Source organism: Cyprinodon tularosa, unplaced genomic scaffold (assembly GCF_016077235.1).
Source record: "Cyprinodon tularosa strain WSP-4 unplaced genomic scaffold, ASM1607723v1 ctg547, whole genome shotgun sequence".
Classification (NCBI taxonomy): Eukaryota; Metazoa; Chordata; class Actinopteri; order Cyprinodontiformes; family Cyprinodontidae; genus Cyprinodon; species Cyprinodon tularosa.
Genome location: NW_024039282.1, coordinates 40,437 through 61,061, shown reverse-complemented (window position 1 = coordinate 61,061; position 20,625 = coordinate 40,437). Strand labels below are relative to the sequence as shown.

General features: G+C 38.7%; 1 protein-coding gene across 1 annotated transcript in view; it reads left to right on the top strand.

Annotated features, from left to right (window-relative positions):
- The window catches only part of ctnnbl1 (catenin, beta like 1), a 64,232-nt gene that overhangs the window by 14,974 nt on the left and 28,633 nt on the right, over positions 1-20,625 (top strand). Inside the window, exons 5-8 of the mRNA XM_038304906.1 lie at positions 4,101-4,198; positions 8,854-8,947; positions 18,331-18,422; positions 20,218-20,290. Of these exons, the coding sequence (XP_038160834.1) occupies positions 4,101-4,198; positions 8,854-8,947; positions 18,331-18,422; positions 20,218-20,290 (357 nt within the window). The remainder of the gene's footprint in view (positions 1-4,100; positions 4,199-8,853; positions 8,948-18,330; positions 18,423-20,217; positions 20,291-20,625) is intronic.

Sequence of the window (20,625 nt, the reverse complement as noted above, 5' to 3'; positions counted from 1 at the left end):
AAGTCTTGGCTGTTATCTCTTCCTGTTTTAGTAATTAAAATGAAAATACACGTAAATAAAAGGAAATAGGATCTCAGGAAATTTAAGCATAGGTGCTCTGTAACAGATCGTGTATATTGGAATGCTTATGCTATCTTTTGGACATGCACAGAAAAGTGATCTGGAGACAGAGGTGTCTTTAATTTCAGCTGGATTAGAACCATATGCCACCAACGCGAGTTTTGACACCCTGATTAAGTTGGATATTTTCAGTACCAATAATGTGTTTCAGAAATGACATATGAGGAAGCTTAGAGATGGAAGAAGCTATTTAATATAATACTATATGTTAACCCTAAAGGGCTGGTTATACTCCCACAGCAGTGTGTCGCAGTGAGCTTGTCGCAGATATTTTTCAATTTATGCCCAATATTAAAGCATGTTATTCCACGCCACAACGCAAGAGGGACAATCATGAACTAGCTGTGGGTCTAGAATCTAGATACGGGCGAGGCGGTGAGGAAATGGGGGCAAGTTTGTGTGACAACATGAGGGTGAAAAAGAGCGGGGATCCAGGTGGAAAAATGGTCCCAGCATTTTGGCGCACCTCGCTCTTCTAGCTGGTCCAACAGCATGAGTCATTTTCCACAACGTTGGTCATCCAAACAAAACAAGCCGGTAAGGTACCAAATAGGGGTATAAATCACATCCATTATGGCGATTCGATTCAGTATCGATTTCCTGACCCAACGATTAGATTATTTTTCGATACTCAAGAATGCACCACGATTCGATTCGATTAATCAGTTAATTTTTTTTTTTTTTACACCTAAACAAAGTTTCAAGTTTGAAATAAATCAATAAAAGCTGTAATATCGTTATGCATTTTTTTTTTTTTTAGAAACAACAACAAATAACAGAAGTAGAAAAGTTGCATCAAAAAATACTGCAAAAATACTGCACATAATCAGTGCAATGAGTTCAATTCAATACCTCGGCTCCAGACGTCCCCGCCCCCTCCACAGACGCTCCGCTGCACCTCTCCCAAATTGTAGCTGACTGCAAACAGTGCAGCAGACAGTAGGCCGTCTTGTTTAGTTTTTATGACCGAAATTGCGGAAAACAACTCGTGAAGTTTGACCCGTTAGAAGAGTGAGGTGCACAAGAACGCTGGGTCCCTTTTTCCACCTGGATCTCCACCCTTTTTGGCCCTCATGTCCCTCCGTCGTCGGACTAAACTCACCCCCACTTCCTCTCCGCCTCGGCCGTATCTAGACCCACAGCGTGTAGCACAGACCACGCTTCAATACTGAGCATAATTTAAAAATGTCTGTGTCAAGCTTGCTGCAACACACTGCTGTAAGAGTATAACCAGGAAGCGAGGTAGGAGGGCAAAATAGATTTAGCGCCACCGCTTCATGGGAGGGAGAAATAGACCGGAGGGAGAAAAAAATAACATGAGTCGATTATCTTGTGGACGTATCGATGCATCGGATCGTCGGTTGTTGGATCAATGCATCGATACAAAACGATTATTATTTACACCCCTAGTACCAAACAGGAAATATGTATAGTGTTTTCTATTCCTGTTTGGCTCTGACGCCATCCTGGAGAGAAATATGAGCTGTGCTGCTGCCATCAACACCTTTGTTATGGATGTTCGAGATTGGCCTGTTTTTCCAGTGTAGTCCTGTTTCTCTGACTATGACTGGGGGATGTGCTCTCTTCATCCTCTGAGCTGGCTCGGAGCTCGTCTGCCTGGCTGTGTGTTTCCTGGATGGGGCCGCCTTTTACAGCTGCTTTTTGTATCTCCTTAAACCCTAGTAGAACCCCCTCAGCAGATCTGCTCTGAGCATGGTTCTGCTGGAGGTTTCTTCCTGTTAAAAGGGAGTTTTTCCCTCTCCACTGTTGCTATAAGCATGCTTAGTGTGAGGGATTGCATTCGAGTCAATAAGTCAATGCAATCGACTAGTTTTCTTAAGATAGAAAACTTTGAATAGATAATCTGGTTAAACTGTAAAGTGCCTTGAGATGACATGTGTTGTGAATTGGCGCTATAGAAATAAACTGAACTGAATTGAATTGAATTGTAGAGCGGATGTAGATTTGACCGATTAGAGTCCTCGTGTCTGCGGCACTGTTTGCGCTCACCTACAATTTTGGAGAGGTGCACCAGCTTGCAGGGGCGGAGGCACATTTGCGTTCACTGCGACACACGCACCCTGGTTGCTGAGTATTAAGAGAGATAGAGACATCTAATGACTGCAGAGATGTTCTGGTTTAGTCTTTTAAACTGGTATTAACCTGGATTTGAGATTAGTAGCTGCCTTTTTTTGAATCCTGAAGAAATCAAGAAAATACACATAAACAACTTTTGTTTTTGGATCATTCGTGACCCTTACAATGCTATCTGCTAAGCTAAATTGGAGTGATGTCTGCTCACAATGGAGCAACTGATGTCTTCTGATAGTAACAAGACTTGAGAAAAAATCTTTCAATTAGATTTTTTATCTTCTTGTAGTTTTTAAAAAGAGTTAAATAAAAGCATCTCTGGAGTTTTGTATTTGACCTTCTCCAGTGGCAGACTGGTTTTTGCTCAACTCCTCATACCAAGTGTGATGATTAAGGTTTGTGATGGAGTCACCTGACCTAAGCACCATGCTGTTGAACCCAGAGTCATACTTATGCCAGGTTACCCCGGAGGTAAATGTGCGACCATCTAATCGACACTTGATGCCTGGTTGGTGGATGGTCTAGAAACAGAATAATAAGCAGAAGTGAGTGTCTGAAAAGGGAAAGAGTGAGTGTGCTGCTGTGGCCCAGTTTGAATCCAAACCTGAGGATGATTAAATTGCTGCCTGAAAGCCCTTTAAAGCACAGGTGTCAAACTCTGGCCCTCAAGGGCCGATGTCCTGCTGCTTTCTGATGGGTCTATGTCAATACACCTGAATCTCATCATCATTAGGACCTCAGTGGATGAGGGGAGGATTCAGTCCTCTGATACAGCTGTGTTGGGTTTGAGATGTTTTCAAACCTTTCCTTCGAGATTGAAGATCAGTGAGCTGGAGCACCAGTGTTAAATGAGACCAAAGAATTGGGTCACTATAAGTTATTGGTTTATTGACAAAACAATCATGCGTCTAAAACGTTTGCCAAATCCTGCTTCTGATATTAGTTTTATTGTTTAACTTTCTGATTATCCTATAATGAGATGTAGCAAATGCTGGGCTTTAATAAAGGGCTAAAAGCTACAGAACCACAACTATAGAAGAAGAAGCCAGGTCAGATTTATCAGGTCTGAATCTGTCTATTCTTTATATTTATTCTCCATAACTTTTAGTCTTGTTTTTGTTCAATCTAATTTCAGAAAAGTTTTTTTTTCTGCTGTTATTTGGTTCTTAACTCTTTAAAGAGACGAAGACTCTAGTCCCCCATCTGGTTGCTAAAAGCAGCTTGGAGAAAGAACACTGAGAACAGGTCAACCATATTCCAGGTTCCTCCGTTCATTGAGATGAGAAACAGGATGTTCAGTGGAGCAGCTCCAGAATCCCATCTTGTTTCTGTAGAGCAGACAATGCAAGACCCAATTTAAGAGAAAGATATCTGATCAGTTTATCTGAGCCAGTTTTCTGGCCTTTGAACCGGCTGGTCCTTTGAGTATTTCCCTCTTCTTCCAAAGCTCTTGCAGTTTCGGGCGTGCGGGTTGGGCAGTGGTTAGCATGCACGACCCATGTACGGAGGCCTTAGTCCTCGACGCGGCTGACCCGGGTTCAAATCCAGCCCGTAGTCCTCTGCCGCATGTCTCTCCCCCTCTCTCATACCCACTTTCCTGTCAGACTGCTGTCAAAAAAAAAAGCCACTAGTGCTGTAAAAAAAAAAAAATCTTTGTTAGTCTTGCTTATTAATGCTCCATTTATCGATTTACTATTTGAGTCCTGATGTTTTTCTTCAACTGAATCCTCTGTTTCCTAAAGCAACTTAACATGTCAAGCACTTCTTAATTTTGCTTTTAAATTTTGTGAGAAAATAATTAAATGTTAATTTAGGTGTAATAATTTGTAGCCATCCTGGGAATGTAATTAAAGAAGTTTATGAATCTTATTTTTCTGAATTTTAACCACATGTTGCCATAGCTGTGGTGGACCTGCTGCAGGAGCTGACCGATATCGACACGCTCAATGAGAGCGAGGAAGGAGCTGAGGTCCTCATTGAGGCTCTGGTGAGTTTAAAATTTACGTCCGTCTTTGTTATTGATCACAGGACTCCTGTTGGATCAATACTTAAGTTTCTGGGCTTCTGGATCCAAAGCAGGCAGAGAACAATTGATTATTCGGTCGTTGTTAATGAATGAAGAAACAGAAATTCTTCAGGCTCTCACCAACACTCAAACATTTACTCTTTTTAGGAGTTTATATTATTGATTGAAGTCTTGTAAGGATCGGTTAATATAAATTTGTTCTATGTTCATCCTGCATTACATGCACCTAAGATCTGTGGCTGAAACGTGTGACGCTGCAGCTCTTGCTCAATTTATAGAGCGCCATAAAAACATTCTCTTTCCTCATTAATCTTCGTAGTTTCCTTCATCCCTCTCTAGCTTTTATTATTTCTAATACGTTTCATACCCATTTTTAAGCTCTCTTTCATCCTCTTGTTCTTTATCTTCCGTCTGTTATACTGTCTGTGAACCAGGGAGACACCCACTCAAAGGGACATCAATATTTTTGATATCCCATTATGCTTTCTGACATTTACAGTGACACACACAAAGGTCAAACTGCAATAATGTGCGGTTATACCTTTTAATGGAGGAAGGAACTGAGCGGCGCCTTCTTCATTGGTGTCACCGAGGCTTTTCATCAGAGATGCTTTGGTTTGTCTCTCCCTGCTCAGACTGACCCCGTTTCTCCAATGTCTCACGGGTCTTTGAGCTTTGAAGCTGAATATTTTTACTCTTTTTCAGTCAGCTCTGAATGACTGTGTTTGGTATAGCCAAACATAGCCTTTTGTTGTTTTCAGACTATAGCGGTAACACCAGTACCAATGCCATCTTTAAGTTGAGCTAACAATTACAACTGATGTCTGTTATATGTAACTTTTAAAATTGTCTGTCCTAAACTCACTGATCCAGAAAGTATCTTGTGTGGACAGTTATTTTGTTTTTATTTTAAATCAGCCTTTAAATCTCTCTTGTTATGGCCTGAAAAAGTGTCATAGCCTAAATTATATAAAAAATATATAAAGAAATAATATATAAGAAAAAAAAAACTTTTTCGTCTGTCCATCTGCTCTATCCAGAACTCCTCAAGTGGAAAAGTTGTAGTTTCCCCCTTGTTTGATTTTGCAAAAAGTCTTCCAAGGAAGCTTTGGCTATCCCATTATTATTCGATTAATCGTAAAAATTATAGACAGATTTATCGATTTGTAAAATAGTCATTAGTTGCAACCCTAATCTACCGTATTGGCTAGAATATAAGACAAGGTTTGTTTTGTTAAAACTATATGAAAATGTGGGGTGGTTTTGTATTTGGAGTCTAACCAATTATACAGGTTGACAGTTGACCAGGGTCGCTGCACGAACGCTACAGCTAAGGGTGCCAAGTTTTTGTAAAGCCATTGACCTCGCTGTGGCTGGGGTCATCTTTCTATCACAAAATAGAAGAAGTGATAAGGATGCTACAAATGGAGATTCACTGCCCAGAACTTAGTGGATCAAAAGTCAGACAAGTTTGCAGATTTTGAGGCGGAGTTATGACGCCAAGTTTAAAATAATGGTGGCCAACGAAGCTGAGGCAGCAAACAACTGTCTGGCAACAAAGAAGTAGGGAGTTACAAAGTGCAATGTCAGAAGATGGCACTTTAAAAAAAAAAAACTTCAACAGCGAAGAAAAAGCTTATCAAAAGATTGCACAGCTGCAGGGTGAGAGTAGGAGTGACGGCGAGCGCAGGGAGGCAGAGGACGTTTTTGAGACGTTTCGTGAGCAAAGTTCAGATTGCATTTGAGGAGAAGTGTTGCAAGATTTCAATTAAATGAGTCATTACTGTTTTTTTATGATAGTTTAATTACACAATATTAATGTCAATGAAATTGTTAGCACTTCAAATGGTAAATAACCTGTACTTATAAAGCACTTTTTCAAGTTACAAGACTTGACCAAAGTGCTTTACACTTCATTCGCACCCACACTCTCACAATAAGGGTGGCAAGCTACATTATAGCCACAGCTGCCCTGGGGCCGAGGCTGCCGTACATTGGCGGCACCTGGCCCTCTGACCAAAAGTAGGCAATACTGGTGAGGTATCTTGACCAAGGCCCCAACGACACTGAAGAAACTAGAGCCTGGGCTCGAACTGACAACTCTTCTGCCACCATATATATCCAATATAAAATAGTGTCTTAAAATAGTCTTTTTTTTATTTATTTTTCTTTTTGTTTTGTTCCTATAAACTGCTCCTGGAAAGAGGTGTTCGTCTTAAAATCAGGGTCGTCCTGTGTTCGGATCAGTATGGCAGATCTACAGCCTCAAATCCGAATTCTTAATTGGGCAGCTATATAATACACTATATATTGGCAGCTATATAATGTAAAAGTTGCCCCTTTTGCTTTTAACTGCAGAATTTGATATTTTGTTCTTGGTTGTTTTCTTAAAATACATATCTTGGTAATTTCTCCCATTCATCAATTGGAAGTGTCCAAATACAGTATCATCCGCAGAATGTTCATCTTAAGAAAGCGGCCTTCTGTTGATTTATTACTTCCCAATCATCCAGCAGGAATAATCAGACAGTAGATCAAAAAGGTAAACAGGTTCTTATACAGATATTACATTCTCTCTGCGACTAAGGCGGTTCCTTAGGACAATAGCAGAGACATCAGCTCAGCTAGCTCTGCCATCTTCTCCAGGTGGAGGCATAATATAAACTCAGTCCATTTACCGTCCAATGGGGCGCTCTATAACCACACTGTTCCTCACAGCTTCTTGAAAGGGATGCCGTTTTAGGGCAGCAAGCTCGGTTGGTTGATTCCATTTGTCTCCTCTGTGTTGCTGTAAACTCCTGCAGCTCCGGTGTCCTTGCTGCCAGAAGGCCAGGTGTTATCCTTGATAAGATAAATCAAAGTGATTCAGGGCAGTCTCTGCGGCGTATAAATCTGCTCTGGCTGTCCATCTTCTTTCATCTGTAATAGTACTTTTATATAACCTGCCGGCAACCCACAATCTTTGTTTGGTCGTAAGTCTCAAATCTCGACTTGACTGATAACATATGCTTCCTGTCGCAGTACGTCCAAATGTCCTCTGACTGCAGCTCGACCCTAAAATAGAAAGTTCACTGTTTTTTTGTCATATATTTTCTGTTCCTCTTTGTTTTTTTGTTTGTTTGGGTACAAAGATCTTTTTTGATGCAAGGATTATAAAAATAGGTGCCATTCAAAAATGATGTATAAATCTATCCATGGAGGAAATATTTAGTAAAGGAGGCTGTGTAATTAATTAAATAATCAATATATATGTTGCTCCTACACTATTCTCCTCTCTGAAGTACAGAAAATGCTCCATGGTAGGACAAAACATAAGATCTTAATAGTAGTGTGGGAAGGATTTTTGGACCTAAAAGATATGCGATGGTGTAGGTCAGTGGTCGGCAACCCAAACTGCTCAAAGAGCCATATTGGACCGAAGAAACAAAAAAACAAATCTGTCTGTAGGCTCTAAAATGTAAAAGTCTTCTATAAGCCTCGTATGTATTATCCCACTATAGAAAAGGACTACATGGGTTTAAGTATATAGTAAGCATTGATGATTAAATGTTTATCGTCGAGCAAATTCACATGCCTGCATCAGAGCGCTATCCGTTTGATCTGTAGACGGTTTTTTCATGCTTGAAACCAAACTAGCAGCAGTAGTGGAGTTTGTAGATGCAATCCACTTCTTAAATTTACCTTTGCTCTCCTCTATTATTCAGATGTTCTGCAGTCGCATTCTTTCTCTCACTCCCAACTTTGTGATTGCTGCATATTTAGCCTTCAATGGAAAAGCCTTTCCAAATTACTCTTTATTATTTGAAAAATTCTCGTGCCAAAGCAAAAATGCAGGCAGTCCTTCTGCATTGATAATGAAAGCAAATGATTCGGTCCATTCTTCTTTGAATCCCCTGGTCTCATCAGGCATCTAATGGCCAGAGACACACCCACCGTTTTCTTTGCCTTGCACCGCGCCATGCTGAGACGTGTTGCAGGCTTTGACCACTGACCTCTAATGTTTACATATATTGTTTAAATTTATTTATTATACAAATTTTTAGAGCATTTGAAAACATAATCAATGTTTGTTTGACCTCCTGCACACCGTATTAAAATAAACATGCAAAAAAGGCTATATTTCTTGCTCAGAGAGCCAGAATGGCAGTTGTGGGAGTGGGTTTCAAACTCACAACCCCAGGATTCCAAGCCCTATGCCCTAACCACTTGGCTGCCTCTTCCACAAGTAGAAATTCGCTTTCTGTATTTAACCCATCCCATTTGGGGAGCAGTGGGCTGCCATTGTACTACACTCGGGGAGCAATGGGGGGGAGGGCAAGGGTTTTGTTCAGAAACCCAGGGTGGCAGTCTGTAGGAGTGGGTTTTGAACTCACAACCTCAGGATTTTAAGCCCTATGTCCTAACCACTATGCCTTCAAAAACAAAAAACAACTAGAAAAAAGTTACATTTGAGCTTCGTCTGCATTGCGGGATCAGAGTGAGGCAAATTGTTAGAGAACCACAACTCTGTTGGGGTTCATATTTCCTAACAGTATTTACTATTTTCATTATTTGATATTTGATCACATCAGAATGTTCATGTTGTCGTTTTTCTGTATCTCTATCTTTGTGTGCAGCATGAGGGTCAGGTGGTGGCTTTGCTCGTGCAGAACATGGAGCGGCTTGATGAACAAGTGAAAGAAGAGGCTGATGGCATCTACAACACGCTTGGTAAGGAAATGTTATCAAATGTTCCACAGTAAACAAGCTGCCTCACATCATCTTTCACTTGATTTATGATGTCGAAACAAATTTACATATCTCTGCAATTCTGTAAGTTATTTTCCTCAGAGAGCAATTAGTTTAACTGCAGGACATCAGGAATGGACAAGGACAAACGCTTTAAAGACATTTTGCACATGTTGCGTTTGGAATCTTCTGCATTACATTGTCCATATGTTTATTAAGAAAAGTAAATGAAAGTGAAAAAATATATAGAAAATCCTCAGAAGGTAAGCAGTTATTTAAAAGCTGTTAGAAATGCCACAGGGATGTCGCAACTTATTTCTTCTGGGGTCTGTTGGAAACCAGCACAGCATAGTTTATAAAGATCTCCCCAATAACGGCAACACTGATGGGTTAAGCCTTCCCCAATATTTGTCTGTATGAGGCTTAATTCCTGTTTGACTTGTCTGCGAGGTCCAGGCGGCCAAGTTATTCCATTTTAGCTTGACTGGGAGGAACATGGCGGATAAGCAACAGCTGCTGCTGGCGAGGATTCACAAATGTAAACTTGTAGAGACAGCTTAGAATTAAGTCAATGGATATCATGACGACCAACCGATTCTAAAAGTCTCTTGGAAATAAATTACTCTCACTATTAAATCACACAAAGAGGCTTTAATAAAAGATGTTTTCCACTTCTTCCTGTAGTCTGGTGTTATAAGCTTGGGGCTTGTGCTATCGACGCCCCAATAGACCAAACTAATCAGCACCATACTAAGTTCGTAACTTATGATAAGAGGACTTAAATATTTACACTTCCCAAATGTAATCATAGAAAACAAAACCAAATACAGAAACCTAAACCCTTCCTACACCCCCTCTAGAAGTAAGTGGAAGAGTCCAACTAGGCCTCCATATCATTGAGGAGATTCTTCGCAGCTGGAGCTTCCTTTCCTTTACTGGCCTCACCCACATGACAGCCTCCCAGGAAGTAGCAACTCAAATTACAAATATATTAATCTACAGAAAACCAAACAAGCAAGAAATGACTAAATGAGTCAACTAAATGTGTGCACCCAAATAAGGGGTGTGCAAAAATAATCGTCATGATGATGCATCATGATTCTAATTTTCGTGATCTACTGCATCGATTCTTGACGCCAAGTATCGATTATTAATTTTAAAACATTTATAAATAAAATTGCATGAATGGTTGGCGAACATCAGCCAAAAACAAGTGTAATACAACTTCCAGTCCAGTAGATGTCGCTGCGGATGTGTTGACGTACGCTGCCTTGTGTCACAAGCATTTCCGGCCGCGGATACTGCGCTGAGTCATTCAAAAACAAAACATGGAGGAGATTGAGAAACTTTGTCCGGCTCCATCACATATCAAATCCGATGTTTGGAAGCATTTTGGTTTTAAAAACAAAGGTTAAAATGAAGTTGATATATTGTTACAGTAATATTTTTTTTCATGGCAATACCTCCAAAAGTCATTTCAATAAATACAGCTATGTATGAATGCAGTTGCTTTCAGTTATTTATCAATTGGAAGACACTACCCAGATCATACTCAGTCAGCCACTGGTAATGGCTGTATTTTTTTGTAACAGTGTTTAGTAAAAATATTTCAATGCATCGCAATAATTCAAGTATTGTGATACATCGTGATAGAATCGCACTGTGGCCTGTGAACCGTGATTCGAATCGAATCGTGACTTCTTTGGCAATACCCACCCCTAACCCAAATAGTTAACCAATGCCAAATCAAAGTAAAAAAAAGTGAAATACAGTACAGTAAAATATAAGAGATTTATTTAAAGGAAAGAATTGCCAACCATTTGTTGTGTGGCTGCATATGCGACCATCACACTAGGGTTTCCACACTTTTACAGTCATCCAGGAGTTTGTTCCAGAGAAAAACTAGAAGTTGTTTCTCTGTTTTGGGTTCTGGGTATGCAGAGTAGACTTGAACTATAAGACATAAGAGTTCGGGGTGGTTAATGCACTGACAACAAGTCTGATGTATTTTGGTGTAAAGTCGTTCTGTGATTTGTAGACAAACAAGTCATTTCTCTGAGATATGTGGAGCCGGTGGAAGGACTTTCGAACTGGGGTGATGTGCTTCATTTTCTTAGTTTTAGTGAAGATGTGGGCAGTGGCGTTCTGGATCAGCTGCAGCTGTCTGATCCACTTTTTAGGCAAACTCCTGAAGAAACCATTGCAGTGATCGATTTTACTTAAGATGAAGGCATGAAAGGTCCTGTTGAGACCTTAGTTATTTATTGCTGGAGACATTCTTTAGGTAATAAAAGGCCGATGACTTAGTTAATGTCTTTTTGTGAGGGTTTAGTTCTGAATCCATCACTACTCTCTTATTTTGTATCTGATCAGGAGTTTTTAGATAACGCATTTTGATAACTTATTATTGCTTTCTCTTTGGTCCAAAATGGTCCAGAATTAATATGAGGTGGTTCATAGTTGGGGTGGCTATTTATCTGTTTATCATTGTGCAGATACATTTCTAGGCATGAGAAGATTTTTTATTTATCTTCTAAAAGGTAAATTGGAATAAATTATGTTTTAAAAACAAATTGTCTTGAGTAGTAGTAGTGATTATGAGGCCATGTTTGCTGTGCCAATCAGTCCTGGCCACACAGTTCTATAAGAAAGTCTGCAAAGAAGTAATGAGGCTTATTTTGTCATAACTTTTATCCTCATCCCAATAGTACCACAAAATATCATGATCAGATTTATCACCCAAATTTATATTCACCCAATGACATTGTAATATATGTGTAGTCTGCATATTTTTAATAATTTTACTTGTTATTTGTTATAATTTCATCCCAAGTTTGGAATTAAATTTGAGGAGCCCAAAATAGAACTTAGGGGAACCCTGCATATGAAATAAAGATTTTTTTCTGTGGTGCCACTTCTGGTCCTGCAACTTTATTCTTACTGTCTTTATTCTTGTCAGCTTTATTCTTGGTCTTTATAATTGTACAGTTATGAAAATAAAACCCTTTTTTTCTTTAAAGCAAAGCCTTCTGATCCTTTGGCATCTTGTCTTTGCAGAAAGATATTTATATATTTCCAATATTTACATTGGACCTAATTTTGCTAATGTGAGTATGGCAAAAAAAAAAAAAAAAAAAAAAATGATTGCATATGGATTTCAGGGCCATTTTCCCACACATTTTGGAATTTTATCAGTTTGATAATAAGCGTAGAATACAATCAAGTCCTGCGGCCTTTAATTTTGTAACCAGGTTCATGTCAGTGTGGAACTGATTTCCAAAACCATCTTTGTGCAAAATGTTGTTTAGTAGCATAAGATTTAATGAAATGTATTTGTGGGTTATGTCTAATGACAGATTTTCTTCATCTTTCTGCATTGAAACAAACCAAACTGGTGACATAAATGCTCTCCAACAGACTGTATAACCAACATTCATGTTTTGAACTAAATTCCAGAGATGAAAAATGTAATGTGTTTTGACAGAGCGTGTCCAGTTGCTGCAGTCATTCTGTTTTATTCATTATTTCATATTTTATTGACATTCTAGACAGTTTCCTTTTGTTCAACCTATGCTGTACATCCAATATTTGAGCTCAGAATATATTTTGCACAGCACTGCAGTGGTGAAATCTCTCTCCACAAAGGGTTGTGAGTGTTAGCTGGGCTTTTGTTTCCATGGAGATTCTCTGTTTGCCTTTTTGGGTTTTACCTCGGTGCTCCACCCTGCAGTCGTTGCAAAAACTCTCAGAGTAATATGGATTTCCTTTAAAAAAAAAACTTGATAGAACCTTGCTGAAATACATTCTCCTGCACTGCTATCATATTTATTGAGATTATTGCTGTCTTACTTTAAGTATTCCATTATTACTATTCTCTGCTGAAATCACTGAAGTGTTTTCTCTTCTTTTGAATCTGTGAAAAATCTGTTTTACCAGTAATGCATATGTGCATGACAGGAATATGAGCAGAATGAAAGCTAAATGAGCTCATATGTAGATGTTGTGATTTAAATGTTAAACTCGAGTATCTCTAAGCTATCTGGGGCAGTCGCTGCACACAGCAGGTTCCTGCAGTGACTCCAGTTCTTTACTGCATAATGAATAAAAATAGCTTGCTTGAATATTCTGAACAATTGATGGGTCTGCCCTTGTTTGTTACAGAAAAAATTGCCTTTAAGCAGAACATGAACAACTGTCTGAGGGTTGGAGACGGCACTGACAGGAAGCCCTTCCTGATTTCCTTTTTCCTGTCATACAGCAGAGTTAGAAAAGCCTCTTTAGTAGCCTTCTAGGTTTATGAGCTGCTATAAGGGTCCTGAACATTCTTACTAAAAATATGCTTTAAAGAGAAAACATAATTATTTTGTTTTCTTTTGAAATATATATAATATAACACACAAAGCTGACACATTTCCTCAATCCTGAAATCTCTATCCTCACTTAGGCTGTGGCCAACTACCTAAAAAGATAACCCTCTTTAGAGCAAAGTCTATGTTACCTGTGGCAAGAGGTATTTTAATGCTTTTTAGGGGTTCGTCATGAAGCACAGTTAAGGTGTGTTGCACGTTTTCGTTTTTGGCAACCAGAGCAACAGATTTACATGTTATCCTAGCAGGATGGTTATAGGTCCTGGTCAGATGAAAGCGACTGCATTTCAGCTGCACCTTGATTCTTTTCCTCCCCTAACTGGGAGTATCTGGAGGATCCACTGTTCTACTTTCCATAACGAATAAAGCACCATGTCTCACTCTGTAGAATACGCTATACTTAGTGGAAACCGGCAAGCAGCAGATAGAAGCTCCTTATAATGAAGCAGCAGGAGTGGAGCTTGCTACCTGCAAGCATATTTTGGTTCTAGAAGTTGTTGTGAAGAGTCAGTGGAGGTAGATCCAGCTTTAAAGTCGTAGGGATGCGGCCATTCCAACCGTTGCAGTTTCGAATTATCCCGAGTGGTGCCCGACTTTACACGAGTGAGTTAAGTGAATGTGATTGGTCGTTTATCAAGGGGGCGGGATTGTTGTGGTGGAAGGTTTGCAAGCAAGTTTGATTGTGGCCAGTGTCTTGGAAGCATCTTGCTAACCAGTTAGCAATTTAGTGCTAGTAGGTTCCCAATGGGAAATTACATTAGGACCAAGTAGCACTAAATTGGTGACTTAGAAACGACACTGTCAAGGAACGCTATGGACAGTGGAAACATGCAAGAGGAGGAGAGTTTTATGTCAGAGGTCGTGGATGAGTCTCCTCCATCATACATTTTTTATTTAGAGAAGGAAAGTGGGGACGAAGTTGTTGTGGAAGAGGCTGCCAGGGCGGCAGATGCTTGGTTTGGTGTAGAATCAGAATCAGACATACTTTAATAATCCCAGAGAGAAATTACTTTAAAGCCGTACATGTTTGAGCCCTTGCCTCACAACGCTGCCAGTTCTGTTAGCTCTACGCCTGCTGAAGACACAGACATCCATCCCTGTAAACACTTGGATACTATTTCTTATTTCAACCGTTGCGTATATTAGCTGTGAATCAAGATGCTATGACCGAAACAATTTGATTGACAGATGACCGTTCATATATGATTGGCCGAATTTAGGTGTACAAGATGACGTTTAACTAACTGGCCTGCGTAACAAAATGAAAACCCCCCCACAGATTTTAAGACAGGATTTTTTTTTTAAATAGAATTTTTCTCACTATTGGGACAATATGGTCTGATAAAAAGTACATTTATATACATGTTTAAGCCAGAATGATTTGACATTTTAATTTGACTCACCTACGACTTTAAGTTCTAGAGCTGTAAATCTGATGTGGCTCTTTCTGTCAGAGGTGACAAAGCCTACTTTTTCACGTGTTATGACTGATATTTAATCTTTTAAATGTTACTTTTGTTACTTCCATCTTTCACTTTTTTACTTTTTTTGTGCAACACCTTGAGATAAAGCATCATCGTCAATTTTCTTTAAATAATTATGTCCATTATTACCTCAAGCTCTGTGGTTAAAATCTGTCTTTTATTGCTACGTTTAAACCGTCAATAGATGATTTGCTGAACCTGTTTGCACATCTTGTGCTTTACATAGTCTTTACAGCCCACTTCATGTAGATATTTAATCCCTCACACAATTTGGTGAATTTTATTTGCACTATTTTAAGACTATGGCCTTAGCGTGCAAAATATGTAGGCAAGTAGCTTTTATTTATTAGCATTTTGATGGAAAGAATAGTATAGAAAGATGGTCCTGATCCCAGAGTCTAGTGAATTTTTATAGTGATGCAGACAAGTTTTCATTTTCTAAAATGGAACAGAGTGGAGATTGCCAGCAGGGGCAGCGTAGGACCACATAGTCATATTAACAGATCTTCTTTTCATATCATCTGAAATGCTGATGTCGTTCAGAATTAATGTCAATTTTAATAATGCTCAGTATGACCATAATATGGATAGAGAAGTACTTTGTCTGTATTCCCTGTTAGATGGGGCTTAGCTAAAAACTTGGAGGGCTAAGATTTGTATTTTGGGTTAAAAAGGTCCAACCTTTAAAAAGAAAAAAAAAAGTAAATATAAACACAAGGTCTAGAAAAGGGCATGGGCCAATAGAAGGTCTGAAAAGTACTGGCTGCTGTATTTAGCCTCACATCAATCAGTGTTTTCTGCCCCTCAGCTCTTTTTGTGTTGAATGAGTCCACTGAGATGATTTCTCTCTCTTTGTTGCCAGAATGAGGCTGCGTGTCAGGAGGGCTGTTTAGGTGTGTGTATTTGGCTCTGGGTATGTGGCTTTCATCGTGGGAGCAACACTTGTGAATCCTCTGAAGTTCTGTGTGCGTGGATGTGTGTGTGAGAGAGTTATCAAGGGAGCTCTCCAAGCTTGAATAAGCCTTTTGTCTGCCTTGGCTGTTTTCTGTTCTGGGCCTGCTCTCTTCCATGATGCTGTCTGCTCTGTTTGAATCCTTGATAAAGGGCCTTGTCCCCCCCCCCCCCCCCCCCCCCCCCCCCCCTCCTCATCTCCTCCCCTGTTGTTGTTTCTCCCTCATATCTCTATCATCTGTAGCCCATCTCACCAAATGTTGCTTTCTGGCTTTTTTCTCCCTTCCTGTCGTCTCTCCTCTCGCTCATTCCTGCTGTCCCCTCATTCCCTCAGTTGCTCATCCCTCCTTTTTGACTTTTCCAACACCACTTTTTCCCTCCCTTTTTCTTTTCCTCTCTGGTTATTTCTTTCTCTGTTTTCTCCTTCGTTCCATCGCTATCTCCCAGCTTTCCGCTGCATCCATTTAGACTGATGGATGCATGAATTGCAGAGACGGACCTTTGGAAGCAAAGAATTACCACATAAGTTGGGGGAAAAAGCACAGAGAGAAAAATCAGATTTGATATAGATTAGTCACACTCAACTGATACTTGATACACTTAATAAGATCAGTTTTGATCTGGAATTTCAGATTGCAGTTTCCATCCTTCCATCTTTTCTCTCTGAGCCTTTTCCACTGTAAACAGGCTGCACCCTACACTGAGGATCTTGAGCAAAAACATCTTGCACAACTTTCTTGCAAAACCATTTACTGTTACATTTAAACCCAATCCATCCTCCGTTCCTTTTTACATTGATACAATATGCCAACAATACTCCAATATGACTCTTTCACAACATTAACACTATGATTAAAAATATATAAGCTACATTTCCAGATGTATTCACTCATCCCTCCAGATTATAAAAGGAAAAAAAGCTGAGCAATAACTCCAGTCATGAAATGTTCTTGTCTCCAAGTATTACAGAAAATATCGGGCATACCCGATTGGACAAAGGGGAAAGCCACAGAATGCTTCTGAGGGGAGCCGGGGATAGTTTTGGTGTACAGAGGTCACCAATGATGTGTAGATCTACTTGTTACAGATCTCCAAACTACTTATGGTCTTCAGATTAGTTCATAAATGCCTTTCTGGTATACATTTCTATGACAGAGGATCCAAGCATACAGACAAGTATGATGGTGATTTTGAACACCTCAAGACTGATCAACAGTAGAAAAAAGAAGGTCCATAAGGACATGGATGGTAAAATTCGAATCGTAGGAACTTGAGTTGCCTAAAAATCGTCCTGACCTCAGATCTGTAGAACACCTGTTGAATGAATTGATTCATTTACCTTATTGATCTCACAGTGGAGAACTTTACTAAGTGGAGACTGTTTACCATGTCCTAAAGCATGAGGAAAGCCTTAATGTTTCAGCATCAAATTATATGGTTAAGTTAATATCTTTCTGTAGGCAGTAAGGAAAATAGGCTTGAACTGATAAAAAAAAGAAGAAAAGTAACAATTATATCCACTTTGTTTAGGTATAGTCTAATTCTATATTCTGCTATGCTGTGAGAAAGCTTAGCTAACTGACTCCCATAAACTGACAGGATGTTGCATAGAGTGAAGGTTCTCAGTCATCCAGGTCAACTCGACGCTATTCCGGACATTTTGAATTGAAAAAGCTTCCTGGATGGGAAGCGAAACGTCTTCAAACTTGGAAACAAAGTCCACTGGATTATTTTAAATTTTCTTTTTTAGAGTTGTATAGAGTAGGTTTTGTTTTATCAAATGTCTAAATCTGTCATAGTTTATTAGTCAGTCCATCCCCATAGAGACCAGAACCAAATATAAATGCAAATAAGTCAGCAAGGTTTTACGAAAAAAGTATAATTTAATGACATTAAATGGCAATTATCCTGAACAATAATAACTTATGAACCTACTAACATAAAAAGCTGAACAACTCGGTACACAACAGTTAAGTGCGTACAGGTATGATGTGGAATTTGGACAGGATTACATGGAAATGTACTGGTCCAAAAGTGGAGTAGGAATATGCAAAGGTGATTGGTGACGTTCTTCTTTGGCATCTAATGCAGAAGACTGGAAACCGTAGAATAGCCACAAAGGAAAAAAATTGTACTTTAAAACTAGAATTTTAAAGCCTTAATATTTCAGTTGCAAGATTCTTGAGCTGCCACATTGTTTTTTATTTTTTATTTTTAATGACACCTTCTTATAGTGCAATTTTCTATCCAATACCCATTCTATAACGGTGTTAGATACAGCTACAGGGAGACCACAAAAACCTTAATTGGGGTTAGATGTAAAGTGATTTTTTTATCAAAATGTGACTGTCTTGTTAATGATGATAATACTGGAGGGAAAAAGCTGGCAGGAACCGATGGTCTGCTGGATACGGTTACCCCAAAACCTTCAGGCTCTGAGGTTTTCTTACTTCTACATTTGATCTAACATTTTGGAAAGAATCTTGATGGGTCCGTTTTATAGGTGGAATTAGTTTTTAACTTTTATTTGGGCTATTAATTAATTAATTTTCATCCCCTGCAGCTATTGTTGAAAATATGGCAGAATTCAGACCCGGCCTGTGCACTGAAGCAGCTCAACAGGGACTCATGCAGTGGCTGCTCAAAAGAATCAAGGTAAGAACTTGGTCACCTAGAAAGTAGCTGCGGGGCACAGATGTCACACCCATGCTAGGTATAGGAGATGACATCACTGTTTGGATCACAACAATTACAAGAACAGGGTTACCACAGGTCATTACAAGTCATTAAATTATCATTTTTTTTTAAATTAAGGCCTTAATTAGGATTAAAATTCAATAAATATGATTATCGTGGCAATTAAAATGCTTTATTAAAAAGAATACATTTATAAAAACAATTTCGTCAGATATATTTGGTTGTTTGTGCGGAACTGCTTCTGGTTGACCGTAAAGCTGTATGTTCGGAAAAGAAGCTCAAAACAGAGAAAAAATTTCAACAAAAGTGACTGGAAAACAAGGAATATATATATATATATTTATATATTCCTTGTTTTCCAGCCAGGTTTTGATGAAATGTGAAAGCCCAGAAACAATTTTACTTGCCCAGTATAATGTTTGATAAATATAGTTCCTAATATTCATTTTTGTATATATGTATCAATGAAACATGTTTGTTTTTTTAAATGTTTTTTTGTAATTCACTAAGTTTCCAGTTGTTCCTGGTGTGTATATGCATGATAATGAATTTTTTTTTCTAGCGTGTATTATAGTATAGATTAAATTCATCATCCAGCTGCTGCTCTGCAGAATTCTCTCCCCAAGGGCTGAATCACGCCATCTAGCAGAAAGTCACGCGGCTTTTTCAAATCACACGAGAATGTGTACAAAACAACAAAGATGGCGCCGGCAACGCTTGTGGTCGTTTTCAGCAAATGTTGGTGATGGTGGTGTGTTGGTTTGCCCGGCGGGCAAATGCAATGAAATTCGTACTCTCCCAACAATAAAAACTACTTGCCCCGGGCGATAGGGCAATGGTTAACATCAATCCCTGTATATATATATATATATATATATATATATATATATATATATATATATATATATATATATATATATATATATATATATATATATATATATATATATACAAATTATTTCTATTAAAAGAGCATTAAAAAGCATTAAATTAGAGTTACTCATCCCTGTATGAATCCTGAAGAAAGGTTATTGATGCATAAGCAGGAATGATGAAAAGGCTAACAGAATAACAAAATGTGGGTTAAACACTTCATTATGTTTTTTTTTTATGGGTTATTTTAGAAGTGCACATTTAAAACTAAAGTCATGTCAGTTTGCCGTACAGAAATAATTCTTTCTTGCATTCCATCAACTTTAATGCAGTTTTTTTTTTGTTTCAATACAATCTCTTTATATTACATTTTAGAGTCAGATTTGTGTCATTAAGATGGAAATAAATAAGATACATTTAGTAAAATGGTTCAAATGAGTCCAAAGAGGTTTTATCTGTTGAATAACTTTGTTTTTGTGAGAACATTATACTACATAGACTTGGAAATTTTGATTCATCGATTTCATAAAGTAAGTTTTTATAACTATGTTAAAGTGTAATGAAAGTGTCGGTTGTAGCTCTGCATTTATCTAAAACCACTTCTAATTGGGTTATTCTGAAGTTGTGTTGCTCCAAAGGTTATCTTTTTTTTCTGTTTTCAGTCTGTTGGTTGTAGTGATTGAAATAAATGATGTTATAAATGTGTTTAGAAATGCTGTGCAGCTCTGCTTCATAGCGAGCATTAGGCAGGTCTGCGCTCCAGGCTACAAACTGCAGGTTTTCATGTAGAATACTTGGTGATTTTTGCAGCTCTCTGGAGAACAGAGCCTCTCAAGATGAGCGATAATTAGAACTTGCTCTCTCAATCTCTCCCTCTCAGGCGAAGATGCCGTTTGATGCTAACAAGCTTTACTGCAGTGAGATTCTGGCCATCTTGCTGCAGAATAATGACAGTAAGTTTTTCAGGGTAAATGCTCTGCTCTGTTTTTGAAGCACTCAAAATTATTTTGTTCATTTCTTCTTTTCTCCTTCCCCCCACCGTGATGTGTTCTATGTCAGGATCCCCTTATTGTGTCATTTTCTTTCTCCTTTTTTTCCTCATTACACGTCTCTAGTACTACACCTCCTATTTATATTCCTTTGAATTTCTTCCTCCCTCCTCCTTCCCCTCCTTTGTCAAGCTCATTTTCCTGCATTACCTTTCTATTTCATGTTACCTTTCATGTTCTCCACCATCTCTCTGGGTATGTTTGCTCTCCTCTTCTTAGTTTCTCATCCTTTAGAATAA